Source organism: Hermetia illucens, chromosome 1 (genome assembly GCF_905115235.1).
Source record: "Hermetia illucens chromosome 1, iHerIll2.2.curated.20191125, whole genome shotgun sequence".
NCBI lineage: Eukaryota > Metazoa > Arthropoda > Insecta > Diptera > Stratiomyidae > Hermetia > Hermetia illucens.
Window position 1 is genome coordinate 391,952 of NC_051849.1, and position 25,406 is coordinate 417,357.

General features: G+C 42.8%; 1 protein-coding gene across 2 annotated transcripts in view; it reads right to left on the bottom strand.

The window, feature by feature from the left end:
- The window catches only part of LOC119661663 (probable cytochrome P450 4aa1), a 35,144-nt gene that overhangs the window by 1,641 nt on the left and 8,097 nt on the right, over window positions 1–25,406 (bottom strand). The window contains exons 1-4 of one of the 2 annotated variants that reach the window (XM_038071097.1): window positions 22,606–22,749; window positions 22,041–22,545; window positions 10,277–10,448; window positions 9,729–10,106 (exon numbers count right to left, since the gene is read on the bottom strand). In XM_038071097.1, coding sequence (XP_037927025.1) covers window positions 9,729–10,106; window positions 10,277–10,448; window positions 22,041–22,067 — 577 coding nt within the window. In that variant the 5' untranslated portion in view covers window positions 22,068–22,545; window positions 22,606–22,749. Of the gene's footprint in view, window positions 1–9,728; window positions 10,107–10,276; window positions 10,449–22,040; window positions 22,546–22,605; window positions 22,750–25,406 lie in introns of those variants that run through there. The other variant, XM_038071098.1, reaches the window with a different exon arrangement.

Consider the following 25,406-nt stretch of genomic DNA (forward strand, 5'->3'; position numbering starts at 1 on the left):
GGAAATTTAGGCCATAGACAAATGTGCCTCCTTTAATCTGCAAAGGAACTACAGGGGGCAGAACATAGCTATTCTCACCGATAGCCAAGCAGCGATCAGGGCACTTAGGTTCAACCAGGTGAACTCTAAACTGATATGGGAATGCCTTGACTGAATACACTCGGCTCGTCCAACAAGGTCTGGATACTTTGGGTTCCAGGCCATGCGGGGTTGGAAGGCAATGAGGCAGCGGATGAACTGACCAAGAAGGGAGCAGGGATGCCTTTACACGGGCCAGAACCCTTCTGTGGAATCGGAAACGGTTTCATGGCTATGAATCTAAGAAACGAAGAGAAACGGTTGAGAGAACTATATTGGGCGGGCCTACCAGGGATGGAGCAGTCCAGGGTGCTTATTGGGGGATGCGAACCCATGCGTACAAAGGATTGCTTAAACCTCACCAAAAAGAACCTCCGAATCATAGTGGGAATTCTCACTGGTCATTGTCGGCTGAACTATCACCTAGGGAAGTTAGGGATATCTACGAACACTGCCTGCAGGTTTTGTGAGGAGGAGGACGAAACCTCTATGCACGTCCTGGGAAGTGTCCGGCACTTGTGCAAAGTAGGTCGATATATCTGGGAGAACATTTAATACCAGATGCAAAGCTGAAACATCTGGAAGTGGGGAACATACTAAAGTTCCTAACGGTTACAGGCCTGCTTGAGATACTATGATCAACAGGTACACTATATCCAGTAAAAAGGGCACAATAGTTCTTCAAGAACGCGGTGCGACTTTCCCTTAACAGAATAATAATAATAGCCGCTTATATTTGCACTTTACTATCGCGTTGTCCCTAAATAGCTATAATTCTCCACCTAGTCATCGGTGAATAGTTTACCCTCTCCCCATCTTCTAGAAACATCACTTTTACCATTAAACGAGTTTCATTGCATTCATTCAGGTCACATGTAATTGCATATGAAAGGTATTTAATGGTTTCATTAAAAATAAAATTTTCAGATCTGAGACGAGTTTTTCTAATAAATTATTATGCTTCACAATTCCCATATTCCTACCATTTACTGTGTCTTTCTAGGAAGAAATGTTCAGGCTTCAACATTTCTAATCAAATTTTGAGAGCTAGGGTAGGTAGGTATTAGTCGTCCTCCAAGAAGCCCAATTAGCGCTGTGGTGCGCCGTTTTAATAGAACATCATGACTGCTGTGGTAAGATTAAGGGGAGCAGATTCCAGCCAGTTCAGATCTTTAGGGCCAGCCCGTAGCATTCACAGAAGATAGCACTCTTCCACCCTACAATTAAAATTTTATTGAGGTCCTCAAAGAATGGTTTACTTAATATCCGTAGTCTGGCTTTAGCTAGAACTGGGCAATCGCTCCTGACAATCGACAGCGGGGCGCACACTGTCCTCACAAAGCGACTGCCAAGAGCAGAGCCGCGCCTGGCCAGTTCGCCGGTCCGCTCATTCCCCTCTGTGACCGGGAACCCAAAAGGGGGTGACTTTGAGCGTGCTGCCTAGATTGTTCAGCGCGGCACTCTGCACCTCACCAGCCTGGAAGATGTCCCAGCCATCGACAAGCTCCCAGTATTGCAAGTACTTCTGCTTGGAATACACTGGCGAATCCTGTAAGACCATACCACTCGGCTACGTTATGGGTATACGAGAAACCCACTGCACCGACTTCACTGACCATCTTTGATCCGTCAGTGAAGGATACTGTGTCATAACCTTGCAGCATACCGTTCGGTCTCCACTCTCCCACAGCAAAGTTTCTCATGAAACTCGGCATGCATTTAGCATAGTCCGTAGGGAACACACAGAGTTACGAGTTACTTCATCTAGGATGTAACTCTCCCTGTAGGTTTTCTGTCTAATCTCTGGACTCATGTAGTTTGAGAGCGTATTTGAAGTATGTGTAAAAGTAGGGTGAAGTGGGGTGATATACAACACTGTTGTTAGCTGTTCACGTATATGATTGAGCTTATATGCAACACTTTTTGTGAGGTGATGTACAACACTCATTCTTCCATATTTTTTCATTATTTTATAAAACAATAATGGAAATGAAAGCGGCTGGATGACAGTAGCGGATTTTGTCGTTTTCCTGAAACATTTGATCAAGTTCACTCGAAAGACAATCCGCTACTGTTGATCGTGGACAATCACGTGTCACATATTTCGATTGAAGCCATCGATCTGTGCATTGATAACGACATTACTGTCTTAACACTGCCGCCTCATTGTAGCCACCGCATGCAACCGCTGGATGTATTTGTTTTTGGTCCCGTCAAAAAGTCATACGTGGTGAAAGTCCATGAATGGTCTTTCAGCAATGTCGGGCGAAAGGTCGAGATACACTATGTAGCTGGAGTGATTGACAAGGTCTCGATTCAGAGCTGTACGGTCTTAAATATCCGAAAAGGCCTCACAAAAATGGGCATTTTTCCTGTAAATTCTGACAAATTTTCAGCTGACGATTTTCTTGCGGCAGACATTAGTAGTGAGAATCTAATGGCCAAAGAAGCTGATGAAGAGAAAGACGTGTACAATATTGTTTTCCTAGACAACAATATGGACATTGGTCGCACCAGACAGGTGTCAACAATAGAGTCTGATCAACTGCAACAGCATCTGTATCTTCTACGTTCACTATTGCGTTCATATCCCAATCACTTCGGACAGCAATAATTGTTGCTGCCTAGTTCGTTTTGCTACTCCCATACCGTGGCAGAAAATCGTTGAAAATTAGCATTATGACGTCGTCATAAAACCGCTTTGATTTGCAAAAGAAAGCCAATGAACGGGCCAAGAAAAAATTGATATAATTGCCGCAGAAGCAGGTCAAAGATAACGCTCAACCTTCAAAAAACGTAATCGCAAGTCCTCATCATCAGATGAAGAAGAAGAAGACTTCTGTCCACATGTGAACGAGTTTTGGCAAAAAAATTCAATTCAATTTTCAGAGATAGATATCTTTGCATGTATTACCTGATTTTTACCGGTGTTGCACATCACCTCACGTTTTTCGAAAAACGTCAAAAACGAACTCTCGGAAAATTTGAAAAATTAATACAAAAACGTCGAAATTTAAAAAAAATAATGATGCAGAAATTTACTATTTTCCTTCCTTTATATGATACAGTCATTTTATGTTCAAAGATTTAATTTTTGCAGATTTTCCCTGAACAACGAAAAAAAAGTGTTGCACATCACCCCACTTCAACCTCCACTGAGAGCATCTGCCGAGCAGTACTGCAGAGCTCGGTAGTACCTGCACATGCGGTTCTTTGAATCCTATTAAACTTCGTTCTATTGTACTTTTGGTCAGTGCCTGTCACTAGATAATAGAATCATAGGTTAGGATGGGACGACTGTGTACATCCAGAGGACCATCCTAGGTCGAAGACCCCATTTGCTTGCAAAAGTCCCCTTCCAGGCATAGAAAATTATACAGGTCTTTTTAACCGTCAGTTCTACATATGTTGAGCCTCCACAGACACCCCTTTGCCGACTACCAATATCACCACCTTCACTTTACTCCTGTCCAATATGCATAGATTTTCGCCCATTACTATCAACCAAAGCACCGGAGAGTTGGGGTGGCCATGGAACGCTCCTCTGGTCACAGCTCGGTTCAAGTGACTACCTCCCAGGTTAAACAGGATTATCCAGGCGTAGATTTTATATGGGGCATCATCATGCTTCTTCTTCCAGATTTTTAAGTTGGGTTTCTCTCTAAATTTATATTTCTTTATCTCTCGCTTTCCTTTTTGCAACCACGTCAAAAGTGGGGACTGGAAAGTAGTAATCGAGATTTTTCATTTAATCTCCCACGTAATATATACAAGGTAGAAAAAAAATGTTCACACACGGGGAGCCGTTACGTCATTTGATACATGCTTAAGTATAGCTCAAACCTCCCAACCAAATTCTATGTCAATAGGTACAATCGTTTCCGAATGAACTGAATGTAACAAACACGTCGGGGAACCGAAATCTGGAGGCTTCACGTATGAATCTTATCTTTATATAAGCGTGCATTTGCCTCATTAGTACGTAGCACATAATATATGCATATATTATGAGAGAGTATCCACTTTCGGATAATATTGACATTCATAGTCTTGAATTTACAAAGCAGCGACAACTTTGGCCTATTTTAACTTTGCGATTTCCACCAAACTTGGTAGGATCATGCTCTATATTATAGTCTGCTAGGTGCATGGTGCTAGGATGAACTTAAAGGGTTTTGCAGCCAATTACTAACAAGTCGGGAAACCGGAAGCTGGACGCTTCAGGTACGAAAGGTTTTGTGTATTTCTTAGTATATTATGTGAGAGTATCCACTTTCGGGTGATATTGACATTCATAGTCTTCAATTTTCAAAGAAGCAACAAATTTGAGGCATTATAACTTTGTTAGTAATAGTGCGATTTCCACCAAACTTGGTAAGATCATGCTCTATATTATAGCCTATATCACTGCAAAACTTCATGGTACAAGGATGAACTTAAGAAGGATTTCTAACCAATTACAAAAAATTGTAGTAATATACTATTATTAACTTTATTTAAACAGATATCGGTATGGAAGGTATTTCGGAGCCCAGGCACCTTATAGCGGCAGCCTCCTGATTTTTTTCAGATTTTTCGGTTTAGTAGTTTCTGAGAATGGCTCCCTTAAAGAAGTGATCACTTTCAACCCCCCGCGCTCCGCACCCTTCCAACGAATGTCAAAACTAAACTCGGCTTTGAAAAGTACTAGTCGAGACCTTTAATTTGATACCCCACATGACTATATTTGATGAAAAAAATTTTACTCCCCCCTTTTGCATGTATGGGGATTCCCCCTTAAATTCGGCCTAAAAGGATGTAATTCACTGTATGCGTGAGCGTTCATAGTTCCCACCTTTCTACCAAATTTGGTGTCAATCGCTATAACCGTCTCCGAGAAAAATGCGTGTGACGGACAGCCAGACAGACAGACAGACAGACGGACAGAGCAGCAGCGGTGGAGTCAATTCTTTAAATGAGGCTGACGCGTTCACACAGCTGGGAGCAATGATCCAAAATCTGATGGAGTACGTTGGTCAGCGAAATAACGTCCATCACGCTATCAAAGACCAAGTGCGTTCTATCAGGGCGACGTACTTTAAGGCTAAAGAGGATGTAAAAGCACGCGAAGAAGGTATACTGCCGAACAGCCAACAGAAAGTGATGGTTACTGTAGCAACACAAACTATGGTGAAAACATCTTTTCCCAAGAGGCTTTTTGACAAAGAAGGTATCCAAGGTGAAAGAGACATCTCAGCAATGCGCAATAAGCGACAAAGAGACCCCAACGAAGAGGTACAATCACCCCAACGGACAGCGAAACGCAAAAAGGAGATACCAATTCCGGCGCAACCTAGGAAGACAGGCGACGGAAGCTTATCGGCCCACCCGGAAAAGGCCACTAACCGCGCCGAAGAATCTACCTGGACTAAATTAAAAGGTAAGAAACGGTTGCAAAGGAGAGCCAGGCCAGACGCGCTGATCATAACAAAAACTAGCGAGCTGACGTACGCGGAGATTTTGCGTAAAGTAAAAGCAGATACCTCCCTTACTGAACTAAGTGGTAATGTTACGCGTATCAGACGTACGCAGAAAGGTGATCTGTTGCTGGAGCTTAAAGCGGGTGAAGATGTAGACGAAAACCTACGAAAAAAATCGAAGTGGCACTAGGTGAGGCTGCAGCAATCAAAATGAGCAGAGATTCAGTGGTGATAGAGTGTAAGGACTTGGATGAAATCGCCACGAAGTCGGAGATCTGTGAAGCCTTGCAATCTCAATTAGGACTACAGTCAGTGAGCGAGGCCAACGTGCTACGACTTAGGAAGGCGTACGGGGATACACAGATAGCGTCGATAAGTCTTCCTATCGAAGCAGCAAAAAAGGCGATAGCAGCAGGTAAAGTTCGTATTGGATGGGTGGTTTGCCGGATACGAGAGCAAAGTCAGGTGCATAAATGTTTTAAGTGCTGGCAGTTCGGCCACATTGCGAAAGCCTGTACCAGCTCACAAGACAGATCTAGTCTGTGTCGCAAGTGCGGAGAGCAAGGCCATTTTGCGAAGGATTGCAACGGAAAGCCCAAATACGTGTTCTGTGTCGAAATGAAAAATAGCGACAGCGCCCACATTGCAGGAAGCAGTAATTGCCCAGTATTCAGAAAGGCGTTCATAAATAAGCACAAATGAAGTTTATGCAACTAAATTTGAACCACTGTCGAGCGGCCCAAGACCTGCTCTCCCAGAGCGTGTTTGAAAATAATGTCGACGTAGCTATTGTATGCGAACAATATGAAAATCTTCATAGAGGAGTATGGGTAGCTGACAAAAACAGCAAAGCCGCGATATGGAGCTGCGGAAGTCGTGCTATAGAAGATGTAAAAAACATCCAGAGAACGGATTTACACGTGCCAAAATAGGAGGTATATACATCTATAGTTGTTACGCAGCCCCGAGCCTCACGCTGGAGGAATTCACTTTGTTGCTTGAGAAACTATCTTTTGATGCCAGGCGCTATAATCCCAAAATAATTGCCGGTGATTTGAACTCATGGGCAGAAGAATGGGGAAGCAGAAAAACAAATGCAAGGGGGCAAATACTGCTAGAGGCATTCTCGCGTCTAAATGTCGTACTTGCGAACTCTAGGGGAGCCAACACATACCGGAGGGGAGAATTACAATCGGTAGTAGACCTCACTTTCGTCAGTATGTTTGCCGGTATGTTTGCCAAAGTTTTTACGGCATGCCTTAGAGAAGGAGAATTCCCCGAGCAATGGAAGCTGCAAAAGTTGATAGTTATTCCGAAGCCAGGTAAACCATTGGGAGACCCCTCCTCATATCGACCGATATGTTTGGTCAATACCATTGGTAAACTATTTTAACGAGTATTATACAACAGGCTGCTCGCTGTTGCGGAAAAGGAAGGAGGCCTATCCGACAACCAATTCGGGTTTCGTAAGGGGAGATCAACCATCGATGCAATCAGCATGGTGACTGGCCTGGCTCGCGCTGCAATACAAGATGACAAATGCTGCGCAGTGGTGACACTCGATGTTAAAAAAGGCATTCAACACTGCAAAAGTGGACGAAAATCGTAGAGGCTCTAACCAAACTAAAGGTTCCAAAGTACATTGTATGTATTGTTGTTGCATTTCTTCTTGGAAGAAGATTATATTGCGACTCGGACGATGGAGAGAAATTATTCCCAATGACGTGCGGCGTACCACAGGGGTCTGTCTTAGGTCCCTTACTGTGGTTAATTATGTACAACGGAGTGCTGAAGCTACGCCTTCCTAACGGCGTGACAACTATTGGCTTTGCGGACGATATCGGGGTAACAATAGTGACAAAACGCTTAGACGAGATCGAAATCTATGCAAATGAAGCGATATGGGAGATCAATTCCTGGTTGAAAAAGTCCGGTCTATCACTTGCTGAACATAAAACGGAACTAGTGCTAATCAGCAAAAGAAGGAAAGACACGACCGTGAAAATTAAAGTTGGTGAAAAAACAATTTACTCTCAAGAGTCGCTTAAATATTTGGGAGTAATGGTTGACAAAAGACTCAACTTTAAAAAACACATTGAGTGCGCTGTAACTAAAGCATCTTCCATCACTGTAACGATCTCGAGGATACTACCGAACATTGGTGGACCAAGACAAAGTCGACGTCGTCTTATTTCAAGGGTAGTTAGTTCCGTGCTACTCTACGCAGCTCAAGTTTGGGCAACCGTTCTGGAAAACAAATGAAACTGCGGAAAACTAGGAATGGCGTATCGACTAAGTGCACTCAGGGTATGCAGTGCTTATCGAACGACATCAGGAGAAGCAGCATATGTACTGGCAGGGACAATCCTCATAGGGCATTGGCATACATATTGTCGGCGTCTCTACGACAATATGTATGCAATCGGTGAGTCTATTGTACTTCGACGGCAACTAGCACGGCGAGAATCCATCGCAAAATGGCAAAAGAGATGGAACGAGGCACAAACTGGCCGTTGGACCTACCGTATCATTCCACACATTCGAAGATGGATGGAAAGGAATCACGGGGAACTAAGCTACGAGCTAACACAGTTTTTAAGTGGACATGGAGGTTATCGAGCTTATCTTTATCGATTTGGACACGATGAGTCACCATGGTGCCCAAGATGTGGTAACGTGGCTGAGAATGCGGAGCATGTTGTGTTTGAGTGCCCATGGTTTACAGCACACCGAACTAGGCTGGAGGCGATCGCAGACAGGCGCTTAACACCTGGAAATATAGTGGAGTTTATGTTGGAGTCAACGGAGGCTTGGAATCAAGTGGTAATTGAGCTGAAAATGATTCATGAACAGCTAAGGCATGCAGAACTGCGAAGAAAGCAAGAAAGGCAGCGAACAATAATGCGCCGCAGTTAAGAACTGATCCAGCCCCACGATGCAATGCTTATAGCAGTCCCGTGGGGAGAGTGGAAGAAGAAGGAGGTGGTTTTAGTGAGTAGAAGTCTCACATAACTGTTTGGCAGGAGCCAGCTGTAGGTTTTGAACCTTTCCACCTTCTAACGATGAAAAAAAAAAAAAGACAGACGGACAGACAGACAGACAGTAAACCGATTTTAATAAGGTTTTGTGTTTACACAAAACCTTAAAAATTATAGTAATGTACTATTGTTAACTTTATTTGAAAGAATATCGGTATGGAGCGCGTTGCAGAACCCAGGCACCATATAGTAGCAGCCTGCCGATTTTTTTCAGATTTTTCGGTTTGGTAGTTTCTGAGAATGGGCCTGTTGAAGAAATGATCAATTTCGACCCCCCGCACTCACCACCTTTCCAATAAATTCCAAACCCGGCTTCGAAAAGTACTAACCGAGAGCTTTCATTTGATATCCCACATATGTTAACTATATTTGGTGAAAAAAAATATACACCCCCCTTTTGCATGTATGGAGACCCCTTCTTAAATCCGACGTAAAAGAATGTAACTCACAGTTCCCACCTTTCCACCAAATTTGATCTCAATCGCTATAACCGTCTCCGAGAAAAATACGTGTGTCGGACAGACAAACAGACAGATAGACAGATAGGCAATCGGTGAACCGATTTTAATAAAATTTTGTTTTACACAAAACCTCAAAAATGATTTTAATCCTTATTCTAAAAAGTGGTCCTTTGGAATACACTTAAAAGTATCACGCATTGACTATAAATTGATTGTCGGTCGAGGTGGTCGTCATACATACAAATCGCAAATTTAAATTAAGCTATTTAATATATCAATGCATCTCGATCAGCTTGAGGTTTCTCATACCTGCATTTAATTTATTAATATACAATAAATAAGACGATCAGCTTTAGGCCTGCATTTAACCCTTGTTTGATTCAGTTAAGTAATTTAACAAATGCCTCTCTCTCTCTCATATTAAAACCCAATGTGAAGATCTTTGGCGACTCAAAAGACCTTAGTTCTTCTGGTTTCAGTTCATCCCAGCTGTATGTATGTAGTATGCAAGTAAATGTCCTTACTGAAGTGTACATCTGAACTTGACCAATTGAAAAAGTCCATATAATCAACAAGTAGCATACCAAGAGTTTAACACCTGGAATTTTTTTTGTCTCAACTCATAACATAATAGAATAGCGTCCATTTCAAAAGTGACCCCTTACAAACACGCAGCACAAGCATTTACTTACCGTTGAGAATATTAATAACACAGGTATTGACGAACTTGACGATATTAATCTCCGTTTGGCTGGGATCCAACAGACTGAAAGAAGCTTCTGTAGCATCGACGAAGGTACTAACGAACTTTTCCAGAATGCTTAGATGAAATGTTGGTTGTATCAATTTTCGGTGCATACTCCATTTGTTGCCATTATTCGTTATTAGTCCGTTCCCTAAGAAGTTGTGCATCAATCGATAAAAGAATACTTTGTTGGTATGTTTTTTCGACGATAAAATAGTTTGCAGATCGTGAGGTTCAAGGACCATGAAGAAAGGAAACAGTAGCACCCACAGACGAACCAAGGGTCCGTACAGATTGAAAGCAGTTGAAGCACGATTGGTTAGCACTGTGAAATAAATAATACTTTCTTCTAAATAAACCCATGATATAACTAAAATCGAAGAATAACATAATAGTAGGCCGATAATTCTCAATACAATAAGTCGAACTGTTTGATGATATCTTTGTAATGAGATAAGAAAAATAACAATGATTGAAAACAATTTCTCAACTTACGATCTCTCTCTTTAACGAGTAAGCAATTGCCAAAAAAGGGAACTGTAGGTGGTCCTGGAAGCTTCAGTGCTAATATCACTGACTTGAAATAACCTGAAAGCGCGTACATGAGACCACCAATTATCAAAAGACTAGCCAAACTCCATAAGTCTGCCGTCGAAGCACGTTCAATCTGAAATAAAAGAACACGTTTTTCAAGCAAACCACTAATCGTAAGACGCACGTACTTAAACATTGCATTTAATGTATAGAATATAAAAATTTGATGTTCCCACAATGTTATTTGAGACTCATTCCTTAAAATTATTGAAAAAGAAATACCTCATACGTGACCCTTTTGTTTTCTTTTTTATAACAAATCATTTGGCTTTGAGTTATGTAAGTATGTTATTTGGTGGATTGAAACTTCGCAACGCTCGAAAGTCATGTGCTACTCATAAAAACTTTAATATAGACTGTATACCGGCACTAGAGGATGGAATGTTCCAATAAATCCTGCCTGCAGTTATAAACTTACGAAATGGAAGATAAAAGTCGTTAACTTCGGGCAAAACACAATATACAGTTGCCGTGTTGCTTGAGATTTTCATCCCTCAATTTCATTGCACAATTCAGTATCTTTAAGATATATAACGTATGTATAAACATATTTTTAGGTTACCCTTTCCACTTTCGAGGTAGAGGGTCGGGTTCGATCGTTGACCTAACACTGGTGAGGGAGATGGCTTGGCAAATGAGTGAGCACTACACTCACAGTGACCACCAGGCCATCTTACTCCGCATTAAAAACCGAAGAAGCAATCAACGACGCTCTGGAGATAGAAAGGCTAAAGCGGTTGGCTGGTCTATCGGAGCTTTCGAAGAGACATTCCTGGCGGCATTGGAGGGAGCCCATGATCCGAATGGAGCAGCGGTGGAAAGGACCACACAGCTGTCTCAGCGTGTAACCAAAGCATGCGACGCTACGATGCGACGGCGAAGTTTGCACCACGGCAAGAGGCCAAACTACTGGTGGAACAAAGAGATCGCTGCCTTGAGAGTCTCTTGTCTTCGAGCGAAGAGACTTTCCCACAGGACAAGGGGAAGGTCGGAGCACCAGGAGCGTGAGGAGGAATACAGGGATCTGCGAAGCAACCTTAAGAAAGCCATACGGAGAAGCAAGCGGGAATGCTACCAGAAGCTCTGCATGGAGGCTAATACGAATCCGTGGGGTACAGCCTACCAAGTTATAATGAACAAGACCCGCGGCCCAAAATCACCTCAAGTGACATGCCCACGGCTCTTGTTGCAAATAATTACAACTCTTTTCCCGCAGCAGGAGCAGGATGAAAGTGAACCCCAACTGGCAGCTCAGCAGGACGTGTTCTCGATCCCTGGTGTTACCGAAGAGGAACTTCAGGAAATCTGCGGACGTACTGGGGATAGCAAGGCTCCAGGATTGACCGGAATTCCGAACAAGGCTCTGAAGGTGGCGGTCAAAGCCAGACCAAGGTGGTTCGCAAGCACATTCGAATCGTGCATGGCGGAAGGAGTATTTCCCACCCAATGGAACAGGCAGAAGCTGGTGTTGCAACCGCAGCCCCAAAAACCACCCGGCGTGCCCTCTTCATATCCCCTTATTTGTCTCTTAGACACCATGGTGAAGATATTGGAGAGGGTGATATACAACAGGCTGCTCCCGTTCATCGAGCTTCCGGGTGGTCTTTCAGAGCGGCAATATGGGTTTCGGCGAACCCGTTCTACGGTCGATGCAGTAGCAAAGGTCGTGGAATTGGCTCGAAATGCAATGGCCGTGGGCAAATGCTGTGCTCTGGTGACGCTAGACGTCAAAAATGCTTTTAACTCAGCCAACTGGGGCTGGATTAAAGGCGTTTTGGCCAAACTGGGTGTTCCAAGCTACTTGGCTCGGCTAATCGAGAGTTACCTTTCGGAGAGACTTCTCTGCCGAAGGAGTACATTGTGACAGCAGGTGTGCCTCAAGGTTCTGTATTGGAACCACTGGTGTGGAACATAATGTACGACGAAGTGCTTGGCCTACGCGTGCCGGAGGAGGCAACGCTGATTGGTTTTGTGGACGACTTGGCGGTGGTTGCAATTGCAAAGCATCCCGAGGATGCGGAGCTTTATGCAAATGAAGCCATTCATACCATCAAGTCATGGTTACGAATGGCCAAGCTAGACCTGGCGGACGAAAAGACGGAGGCGGAACACGGTTAACATCCGGGTTGGTAATCGTGAGGTCGTCGCAAAATCAATTGGGGGTGATGATCGATGCCAAGCTGAGTTTCTAGGGACACTTGGATTATGCGCGAGAGAAGGCAGCAAATGCTAGCTCATCCCTTGCAAGGATGAACTATGAAGTATAGTCGCAGGCTGCTCGTCGCGGGAGTGGTGAAGTCGATCCTGCTATACGCGGCCCCTGTCTGGGCGGGAGCATTGAACCACGCTGTAAACCGAAGGAAGATAAGCTCGACACACCGGCCAATTGCGCTAAGGGTGTGCAGCGCATTTACGACGGCGTCGACGGAGGCAGTGTGCCTCATCGTCATGATCCCTATAGATCTTCTAGCGAGCGAGGCACACTGGCTCTACGAAAAACGGAAGGCAAATCCAGTAGAGGTAAATACGAATTTCCGAAAAACCATCAGGAGAGAATTGTGTGGCATCGACAAGGGCCGGTGGACCCATACATTAATCCCGTGTATCGAGAAATGGGTCGACCGAAAGCACGGAGAATTGAATTACCACCTGACACAGTTGCTTACGGGACACGATGGCTATAGGAAGTACTTGCATCGCTTCGAGTTGGACGAGTCTCCCAACTGTCCTGAATGCGGTGGTACACCCGAGGACCCGGAGCACGTTATGTTCCATTGTCCCAGATTTCTGCAGCAGAAAGGGAGGTTGAACAGCATCTTGGGGATGGACATCGAGCCCTCCAACCTGGTGGAAGAGATGCTGAAGTTGGAGGAAAGCTGGATGGCGGTAAATGAGGCAGTAGCCGTGGTGCCGAGAAAACTCCTGGAGTTGGATCGAGCTCGGAAGGCGGCGCGACGGAGACGCGACATGGACGTGCTGGTATAGCGAACCAAAGCCTCCCCCGGGAAGTAATACTTCACTTACTTACTTACTACTTGGTTTTAGTGGGTGCGAATCCCACACACTGCTGCTTCATCCTTAAAAAAAAGGTTACCCTTTCCAAGCCTCCTGAACGAAATATCCCCAAAATTTATACCGAACACAACGTAGAAACCCTTAATAACGGTCATAGCAAAGGATAAACGTACCGGAAATTGAGGACGTTTGAATTGAAATGGTATCTCTGTTGGTATTAATGGGATGCGCGGTTTCATTAAAACTTCTCCTTTTGCCTCGCTGGTGAGAATTGTTGTTTCTCGTTCTTTCTTTCAAATGCAAACCATGATTTGTATGATACCAAGTCACCTGGAAATTTTTGTTGAATTAGAAAATTTATTTCATCAACATTTGCATTTTTTCGTGCTAAAATTGCACATTTTCCTACCCAATTATGATTATGGTAGTTTTGAACAATAAGTGTCTTAGATAAAAAACACAAATCTCCGTGTCTTTCTCACACAACAGTCAGACAAACAGCTGAGTTGGCACCAAACATCAGACAGACAAATGTCTGCTTCAGAGAAAACCTTTTTCTGCATCAGATGCAAATGTCGTGTAGCCGCAGCAGACGCGTATACGCACCAACGTAGGTAGGTAGGTAGGTAGGCATCAATGGCTGCTCCGAGGAGCCCAATTAGCACTGTGGTGCGCCGTTTTGATGGTGCAAAGTCCTAAGACCGTGATTGCTGTTATGAGAGCAGGGAGGCAGATTCCAGGCGTCTCGTATCTTCAAAGCCAGCCCATAGCATTCGCAAAAGAAAGCAGCTCTCCCATCCTACAACTAGAAATCTCTCTGAGGTCCCCAAAGAATGGTTTACCCAGTGTCTGTAAACTGAATCTAGCTAGAGCTGGGCAATAGCAGAAGAAGTGCCTGAGAATTTCTACCGCTTCAGATTCACTATCATCATACTTAACGCTGTGCAAGTGATAAGTTCACAGCAGTGAAATTAACACAAGACGAACATAGACAGCCACGACAACTGTGATTCAAACTTAGAGCAGCAAGATTGAGAGGCTAGTACTCTACCCGCTCAACAAGAGCGCCTTCATTTGATAAAATTATTTGCTCAATGTCCTCGATGTCCTCTGAAACAAACTCACTGTTTCAATCCTGCAAATCAACCTTGTGAAACCTCAAATCTTCGAAATGTTCATCAAACAGAGCAAGAATCAGCTTTGTAAAATTCCATTCACAATTTCTAACAAATGCCAGAGGGGCTCGTCTGCTGGATTAAATTGTTCTAATGTGTTACGAAAAATACATTTTGAAGTGTAGTAGTAATATCAAAACCATATCTCTGTCGGTTTTGTGTTCTCCGCTTCAAGCTAATACCAGTTGAACCATTGGGAGTGCAGTTCCCACATACTCGAGGAGGACGACCAGACCCGAGCCTGCAAAGAACTCATCTGAAGTGGCTCTTACCACGAAACCTCACCTGAGGAGATCTGGATAGCCCTCTGAGAGCATATGCTTCAGGAGAATTCCTGGACGATGTGCTCTCGGCCCGGTTATTTGCGGTTGACCCCTTTGTGGGAGTTCCATGGTGGTTGTGGTTATGCCTACATCGCGGGCAGAGCTCCTTTGAGCTCAAGCGTGGAGTTGCGCTGTACAACTTAGTTGCGGCAGAGGTGTTAGATAGGCCTTGCATCCACTGGTATGAATGCTGAGCCTGGACTCAGTATAAACCAGTACCACTCTGCCAGTCAAGGCGGGGCTCAAATTATTCCCAACATCTATCCGTCGCGGTTCGTTGATCAGAAGGAAAACAACATTTATCTCAGCTATCACTGTCTTTGCTTCCGAATTCGTATTCTTATAACTTTTTATCGGCTTAGTTATCCCACGCCTTGCGTACGCCCCTTTCTTGTTCTTGGTTTGATTTCACGTTTCTTTGATGCTCATATTGGTCGGCAGTTGGGTATGTAGAATCATTTCTTTTATTTTCTCACGAAATTGTTACCATCTAATTCATGGCAATTGGAAGAAAGCAATCAACGGTTAATATTGAATATAATAATATTCCTCATCTTACAAATGAGGGTACGAATATTTAGTGTGCGTCAACAACCCTTGCTGGTTTCTCGACAGGTCGGGGACGGGGTCCGCCTCACCGCATCCACTGATGCAATAACTTTCAATATGACAAGAGCTATTCGCCGAGAGAACTTCATATTATGTCTGGAACCAGAAAAAGGGAATGTGGCCATGGAAATCTATTTCTATGAGCGCGATCAACCAATTATAAATTCGAATAAATCAGATTCATCTTCCTCCATATAGGCAATTCACTATATGACGATCCAAGAACAAAACAAGTTTCGGAGAAATAAATTTTATGATAGGATCGCATAAATAAATTTCGAATGTTGTTAACCCTGCTGCGCCACATCAATCCGTCCCCAGATGAAACCTAGGGGTTTCAGCAACTGAACCCGGAACTGCGTTCCCCATCATTCCGCCGGTGCACACGAGCTTCAGCCTGGATAAAGAGACAACCTTTTTATGTCCCCCGATCTCGAGCTGGAACAAATGCTGTCACCGCTCGAGAACACGGTACGGGCCTTCGTATGGAAGCTCCAGCGGCTTCCGGACAGCATCCGTCCTGACCAGGACGTGCGTGCTCATTTCTAGCTCCTTGGGGGCGCAGGCAGGTGGGGACGAGTGTCGGGTGGGAGGTGTAGTTTTCATGCGGTGAAGGTTGTCCCTCAGCAGGCGCATCAATCCCGAATCTGTGAGACCCGATTTCTTGTTGAAGACCGGATCACTTGGGAGCCTTGGGTTCTCCCCGTATACCAGCTCCGCGGGGCTGACAGAAAATTCCTCTCGGCGGGTTGTTCGAAGGCCAAGTAGGACGAGAGGCAATACTGGAGTTCAGGACGAATCGTCGCGGGCCGTAATGGCGACTTTTAGCTTCCGGTGCCAACGTTCTAGCATCCCATTGGATTGCGAGTGGTATGCCGTAGTCCGCTGGCGTTTGAATCCCAAGAGTTTACCTAACTCCGAGAAAAGGCTGTGCATTTAGCCTTCTATAATCCGCACAGGGGCGCCATTCGCCGTTTGGCTTAGAGACCATATGGAGTGGGGAAGACCAACAAGATCTGCAGATACCCTGTTGAACAAGTTGCTCAAATTCTTTCCGCGCAATAGCCAGCTTCTGGAGTGGTAGAGGACGCACCTTTGAGAAGATAGGGGAACCAGTAGTGTTAATGTGGTGTTGCACATTGTGCTTCACTGGTTTCGAGAGACTACATTCGGTAGTAATTTGGCTGAACTTTTGAAGGAGTGGCCGAACACGAGAGTCAGTAATGTCCTCCAAAAGTACAAAAACTCCATCGACTAAACGTGCTGCAGTAAACCGCCCAGAAGTGCTCTTTCTGGATCCGTTCGCACACGCTTCTGTCACATCTGATATTTTTCTTTTATGAGTGCAATAGAAGATAATAATAATAATAGAATATAACCGCATTACTTAGTATTACTAATTACTAAAACAACTAGCTTAGTTCAGAATTTGGTCAGCGTTCGGAAAGGTCACCCGATAAGGAAAATCTAAGCGTTTTTAGGAGTGATAAGTGCTAAATTAAGGCACCGGATAGAAGTTTTAAATTCCTATTTTTAGTTTACAAAGGTCTGTTGTATTTCATATTCTCTCCTTAGTGTAGTTTAGGGCATCCACACAACCAGGCTGTGCTCCAGTTTCATTATATTCATACTTAACCCTATACAAGTCACAAGCACTCATGACGTCTGAAATTCGAACCCAAACCAGCGACATTGAGAGCCTCCACCGTCGTGTCGGCCAAATGGCTGTATTATGTTAAGTCTATATAAGACATAACCAGGAATTTGTTATTAGCACATCATGCAATAATACAAATTTGTTCACTCCCTGATATTCGGATTTTAGCACTTTTCACAATTCAATTAATTAGTTTGCAGCTAACATTTTACCACTGTCACTGATTGCAAAGTCGTTCCCTATGAGACCATCGCACCCCAACATCGGCCGTTGATTGCCGTCCTGCGAATTAAACCACCGATAAAACAGCGTGAGGAACGCACTGGCCCGCCGCGCATTAAATGGTGGCGATTTGGTGAGAAGAAAGAAGAAACGGTCTCACTCATACGATTGCCGACCATTACGAATGTGGAAGAATCATGGAACCAAATGAAAGACACGATCCACAAAGCGGCCTCTGCAACCCTCGGGGTTACCAAGCCGGGTAAGCTGTACATCAACCGGGATACTTGGCTTCATGTTGAAATGAACGTCCGTGAAAAGAAACGCCTCTACTACAAATTTCTCGACGATAAAACTCCTGCTAATTGGCAAATTTATAAGAATGCCAACCGGGAAGCAAAGAAAGCGGTCGTTGTCACCCGAGCGAATCATTTTAAAAATCTTTACGATAAACTGGACACTCGGGATGGCGAGAGAGATCTGTATCGACTTGCTAAAAGCCGTGATGAGCGCACACAGGATATCGAACACTTCTGTTGTGTTAATGACAACAACGGTACTTTGCTTATCAACCGTCGAGCCGCAACGGATAGATGGCGAGAATACTTCGAGCAGATTTCAACTGAAGAATTTGCTCATCCTCCACTTCCACAATCATTGCCGACATTTGGACCAGTTCCACCAGTCAGCGCAACTGAAGTCGAGGAGGCAATAAAACAAATGAAATTGGAGAAAGCGACAGGACCTGACGACATCGCATCTGAGCTCTGGAAAGCGAAGAGCTGGGACCCAACATTGTGGCTCAGTGAATTCTCTAACCGGGTCATTCAGGAAGGAAGAACACCATCTGACTGGCAAGAAAATACCACTGTTCCAATATGGAAAAAGAAAGCTAGCCCAACAGAATGCTCAAATTACCGTCCGATCCGGTTACTTTCCCATAGCATGAAGATTTTTGAACGCATTCTTGACAAGCGTATTTGCGAAATCGTTGAAATAACCGTGAATCAAGCAGGATTTGTCAACAACTGCGGAACTACTGACGCAATACACGCTGCACGGTTACTCATGGAGAAACACCGTGAGAAGCATCGCCCTCTTTACATTACCTTTCTGGAACTAGAGAAAGCGTTTGACCGTGTACCACACGAACTCATCTGGTATGCTTTACGACAACACTTCGTGCCAGAAGAACTCGTGCGCTGGGTTCAATTGCTCTACCACGATCCGAAAAGTAAAGTTCGAAGTATGGCGGGTGTATCAAAACCGCTTCGTGTCTCTGTTGGTGTTCATCAAGGAAGTGCCCTCTCACCACTCCTCTTTGTCCTTGTTATGGACACCGTCACACGGGATATCCAACGTCCAGCGCCCTACACACTGCTTTATGCAGATGATGTTTTCCTAGCATCTGATAGCAAAAATGATCTCGAGCAACTTGTTAAAAAATGGAATGATCGCCTCATGCAACACGGTCTCAGATTGAATTTAAACAATACTGAATTTTTGACGACCGATCCCCATGAAACAGGCACAATCACTGTCAGCGGCAGTGATCTGCCCAGAACTGAGAGATTTAAATACCTCGGGTCAACGCTATCAGCCAATGGAGAGCTGCGTTATGAAATTGCTTCACGCATTAACGCAACCTGGATGAAGTGGCGTTCCACAACTGGTGTCCTTTGTGATCGACGTATCAACGAGCGTCTCAAATCTAAAATTTACCGAAATGTCGTCCGTCCAGTCGCTCTCTATGGTTCTGAGTGTTGGCCGACCATAAAAGACAATGAACGGCGTCTTGCGGTAATGGACGCGAAGATGCTACGTTGGACTAGTGGCGTCACACGTTTAGATCACATCCGAAATGAGGATATCCGTGATCGTTATGGGGTTGCACCGATCGTGGAAAAGTTGCGAGAGAGGCGTCTTCGATGGTATGGTCATGCAATTCGTGCAAACGAGAATTCACTTGCCAAGATTGGTCTGAATATCGAAGTCGATGGTAAACGACCAAAAGGCAGACCTAAGCAACGGTGGCTTGATACGCTGGATGGGGATTTGAAAGCCTCGAGATTGCGTCCAGATCAGGCATTCGATAGAGCCAAATGGCGAAGCCGATCACGACGAGCCGACCCCGCTTGTGAACGGGACAGAGGCTGAAGGAAAAGAAGAAGGGTTTGCAGCTACCGGACTCAGAAAAATTCTATGAGCTTAATCACGATTTAAACTCAGATAATCATCGTTGGATTATCAGGCAGGCTCTTATTGACACTATAATTAGAAAACGACGGAGCACATCAGTGTGAGGATTGATCTTTTGAAACAGTTAATTAGACCACGAAACAAGTTTTTCGGCATTTTGGAAATACTACTTAATCCAGTAGAGTTGTGAACTAAAAGAATTTATTGGAGGCAAGTTTTATTTCTTTATAAAAATAGGACTCTAGTTCTACAGATTATTGAGGCATCCCCATCTGTAGAAAGTCAATTATACAATACACTCAACGAAGGTCTTAATGGCCCATGTATAAAATTCACTGGCAATTATTATGCAAAAATTCGTTGATAGCCATTATGCCACTTTAAAATTGTATATAAAATACTGCTAAACAAAAGTGATTACAACAATCCATAATTGAATGCCGAAGATCTACGGAAACCGAAAACAATCGAAAATATGTCGCATGAACGCATGTAAATAAAATTTAATCTACAATTTGTATTCGAATTTACGTCTGCAATTATTTCGTTTCATAACAAGCCAAAGCTTTGAGTTTGAGTTTGAGTTTTTGGCTGCGAATTTTAGTTTGGATTACTTCATATCTTATGCCGTTGATATTCACCACGTAGGATTATTGGAAAACTGCTCAATTCAAAGTTCTTAATACACTCGACGCTATAAAATTTGCTTTCCAGTTATGCTTTTCTAAATCCTTGCATTTGAAAAGTATTGGCTTGATTTATTACTAATGATGGCTGGTAAACATTACTAGGATTTATTATTTACTTTCACAAAAGCAAATTATATTTTTTAGGAAAACAATCATCTACATATATACCGGTACGAGTGCATTTCCCTAAGACTCCAGAGGGGATGTTATGACATGGAGGACTCTTGACTTTTCGATGTAGAGAGTCCAGGGAAAACCAAGTAAAGCAGGTTGAGGTTTACATGCTCCGAAATCAGTTGCGACAGTGGAAAGTATTATATAAACAATATTCACACATCGTTTGATATGCAACTAAAATAAAATCCATAAGAAACCAATGTGGAAAGTGTTTCAATTTAACAATTTTGCTTTTGTTTAGGATTTGCGGGATCCTAAGTCCACATCATGTGATGGTGGACCGGACTAAATGAGGAGCAACTTACTCCGACGTTTTTTTAGTCCATGGATCCCTAGTTTGGAGCGTAGCACCCCAAGCATTAAAAGGAAGCGTCTTTCCACCTGTTGGCACTTTCGGTCACGCTGCTCCCAAGGCAGAGGTGAGGCAGCGTCTGATGAGTTGCCTCTGCCCTGGACGAAACCGTCAGTCAAATTTTGATTTTTTCGAATTTTGCTTTATTAATTGCCAATACAAAAATGGGATCACTTTGGATTCTTCAAAGAGATATCCGGTAATTTTTTCTCGAAATTTTATAGCAATGTTTGGTGGTAGAACTTCTCAAAACTTTGTCATACATATGAATATGAAGGTCCTGCGGGCTCAACTACCTTTCCTGCAGGCATAATTCTATGGTCCTCTTCAGACGCGGATTAATTTGAAGACGAGAATCAAAGTCCCGGTGTGAGTAGCACAATGGTACTGGTTTTGGTTCAGTGTTCATACCAATGGGTGCGAGATCTACGTAACAATTAAAGGGAAACCATCCCCCCATTCACGCGTTGTACGCACAAGGAGCTCTAAATATGCTAGAACAACCGAATCTAAAGCAAACACAGTAATTCGTCAGTCTTTTGGAATACACCAGAAATGTATGAGACAGAACACCTTGACGAGCAGAAACCTTAACTTGCACCTCTTGCAAAGCAACCTGAATCAACGTCAGTGAAGATATATAATTTTTGGAATAGTCAAGCACAGCTTTCTTGCTCAATAGCGGATAAATATTATTTCTTCATCTTAAGAAATATTGACGGAATTTTATTTTAAAATTCGATTTGTATCTACATAATCCCAAAAATCTATATGTAATCAAAAAAGGATCCATGGTTATATCATGTGAGAAAGTAACTGAAAATGTAAACCAGATTTACATATCTTTGTACTTAATTTTTTAATACTGAACGCAACACACTCGTTTTTAGTCATAGTTAAAGGATAAGAGAAGCAGGACCAAAAGTGTTACCGGTTATAATCGTAGGTTTGAGGTTTGTATTTCCCATTTACACTGCGTCAATTGAAGACATAGTGAAACTAAAATCACAATGTTCAATTATAACTATCAAAAATAAATGACTGATAGAAACTATGTGGGTGGCCGACACTAGACTTTGACATTTCTAAAACTTGTGCAATCCTCTAATTCCACATTTCAATTATCCTTATGTGATTAGGTCAACCCTTTTGAACATATCTAGCTCACCATATAGGTGTTTTCAAATGTAAGAAGTCCTTTTGGAGGCGATAGCAGGGAAATATAAAAAAAGTTGTATATGTCTCACCTCTTTCCATATCATATAACAAAGCATTTTTGCACAAATAAATTAACACGCTTGAATCAATGTAGATATATAATGTACAAATCAAGATGAAGATTCTTAGAAAATCACATATCACTTTTTGAACACAGAAATGAGAAGCACGTATTACAGATTTATATAAGTTTACTTTTGACTGAAGCCGGTTTTAATTTTTTCGAAACTGGCGAAAATTCAAATTAAATACGACAAGTACACAAACTATCCGAAAGTATTCTCAAATGAGGAGATGATCACTGGTCGGCACTCGACTCAAAATAGGCAATCAAAACGCTTAATACGAAAAATTGAAAAAAATGTTTGCTGGTAGCAGGTAATGGAAGCAGCATTGGTTGCTTCCACCCGATTCCATCTGTTATGAAGTCAAAACAAACAGCTTCGAGTCCGGGGTCCGGGTGGGCAAAGCTAATAATAAATCTTTGTTGCAAAGTGAATTAACGGCTATCCGTATGAATGTCACAACGTCCATCTATAAATGTCGTATGTTAATGGAATTTTTGTACTCATTATTGACATGGAGTTCACTTACAGCGCATTTATAAAACACTATGATGGTACACACTACACAGCAGCATGATAATCCCTCAAACTCATTAGAATGTTATGTGGACGCATATAAACATAAACTCGTTGGCCGTTTGCTGGTTCGCGCCAATGGTTTCCAGTTATAAACCTTTAAACATTTTGAGAAGTTTAGCAAATTTCTTTCGCGGAAATGCTTGCATTTGATAGAATCAATACTGCCATCAGTGCACGATTTGATTATTCCGATTGCAAAACTGACTACTATTCGTAGCCTGTGTACGTGCTTAACAAAAGCGCATCAATTAACATATATGTAGTTCTGCAGCGAAAATGTTAATTTCCTAACGCAATACATGAAAAAGGAACTTCACACTTCAGGTATAAAAAGTTTGAGTGGTATGAGACCTTTGATTGCGCCGGCAGTATGTCCTTAATTTGGACATAGATAGATGACGTAATTTCCACGCGCTTGGGAAGAGAACAAAAATTATAGCACCTCAAATGGAGAGTATTTTGATATCATCAGTTTGATTCGTCAATTCCAACACCAGAAGGAAAGGGGGGTAAGAAAGGTATGCAGGAGAAAAAGGATGATCTTTTCTTTCTAGGCCCTCTAGAAAATCGTAGCGGTTGTCACCTTTAAGATGTTACGGCTCCACAAAACGGGGCTACTTCATCAAGGCTCATTGATAAGACAATTATCGATGCAATTTGCAAGGTGGCGGAACCTCTCTCCAACCCCTCTTGTATGTAAATCGTAGAGATAATTACCTTATTAGCTATGCGAAACTTTCCTTTGGGGCGCCGTAAAATTTTAAGGGAGAATAACTGCTGCAATTCTTTAAGGGGGTCATCCCGTGTAAAGGCCGTTTTTTTTTTGGCTTTTTTTTAAAGATTTTTTGTGAAGAACTGGATGAAGATACAAATACGGGTTTATTAATATCTTGAGCGTGCATAGTAATTTTTTCAGCCCGATCACATAGTTTGTTATTGAAGTACAGAGGAATTTATACACCCATCTCCAAAAAAATGGTGTTTTTCTGCTGCCATGCTAGATGGCGCTGTGGTCATCTTAAAGAAAAAAGTAAACGGCATCTTAATGTAGAGACTTAACTACAGTCCGCAAACTAGGATTATTAAAAAATATTATAAGGCCTACAAATAAGTTCTGTCGGTTTTTTCTTTAAATTTGAAGCTTTTTGTGAAAAATTGGTTATACATTCATTGTACAAAGTATTGCCCATCGCTAGCCACAACTTTCATTCATCTTTCAGACAATTCATAGATACCATCGCGCCAAAAATTGGCCTGCTTGGCCGCTATCCACTCATCGAGCCATTTTTTGAGTTCGTCGTAATTGGAGAACTGCTGGTCAGCCAAGCCATGCTGCATCGACCGGAATAAATGGTAATCAGAAGGAGCAATGTCTGGAGAGTACAGCGGGTAGGGTAGGACTTCCCATCTCAACGTTTCTAGATATGTTTTAACGGGCTGTGCAACACGTGGACGAGCATTGTCATGTTGGAAAATAACTTTATCATGCCTTTGCTGGTATTGCGGCCGTTTTTTCTTGAGTTCGCGGCTCAAACGCATCGTTTGACGTCGGTAGAGTTTGTCCTTGACCGTTTCGTTCGGTTGTAGCAGCGCATAGTATACCACACCCAGCTGGTCCCGCCATATACACAGCATGATCTTCTCACCATGAATATTCGCTTTGGCCGTCGATGATGAGGCATGGCCGGTATCCCCAAGTTGCCCGACGCTTGGGATTATCGTAATGGATCCACTTTTCATCGCCAGTAACTATTCGATGCAGAAACCCCTTCTTTTCTTGTCGTTGGAGCAGATGTTCGCACGTGAAAAAACGGCGTTCGACGTCTCTTGGCTTCAGTTCATACGGAACCCAATTTCCGACCTTTCGGATCATTCCCGTTGCGTTTAAACGGTTGGAAATGGCTTGCTGAGTGACTCCAAGTATTTTTCCAAGTTCTTCTTCCGTTTGCGGGTTTGGTCGAGCAATGCCTCTAATTCTTCATTTTCAAAAGTTGTTGGCCGTCCGGCGCGCTCTTCTTCTTCCAAGTCGAAATTGTCACTTTTAAACAGTCGAAACCACCTCTGACACGTTCGTTCAGATAGAGCATGGTCACCATAAACTTCCACCAAAATCCGATGACTTTCGATTGCTTTTTTCTTCATATTGAAATAATGAAGTAGAACTCCCCGCAAAAACACATTATTTGGTACAAAATTGGCCATTTTCGTTGATGAAAAAAGTATTGTTGTTTACACTTCAATTAAATAATTTATACTGACGTTTGTGCCTATTGACAGTAGCTTTCCGATGAATGTTTGGAAATGTGGATCAATGGAATAAAAAACAAGCTACGCCATCTATTGTGAAAACCGACAGAACTTATTTGTAGACCTTATAACAGCTAAATTTTTAATGCGGTGTTAAACTTTTTTTTGCGAATTTTGGTGTTTTTTTCACGGCTTCTTCAATGAATAAAAAAAAACTACTGAATGAATCACAATTATCCTAGTTTGCGAACCGTAGAAATATGTTCTGAACAAGTCATGAAAATTTCAAAGAATTTCGTTGGATAGATTTTGGGCTATGGTGCCAGCCGATTTTCAACATGCAGTTTCGAGAGAAACGCATTTAAAAAGTAGAATACGATTTTTAGCCATAAAACCTTAACTGACAATTAATCTGCTATACCTAATCCATAAATCGTAGGTTTCTTCAAGAAACACATGTATAGCCTTAGCTTCAATTCTTGTCCTTTTAGCGAAGTCATTCGA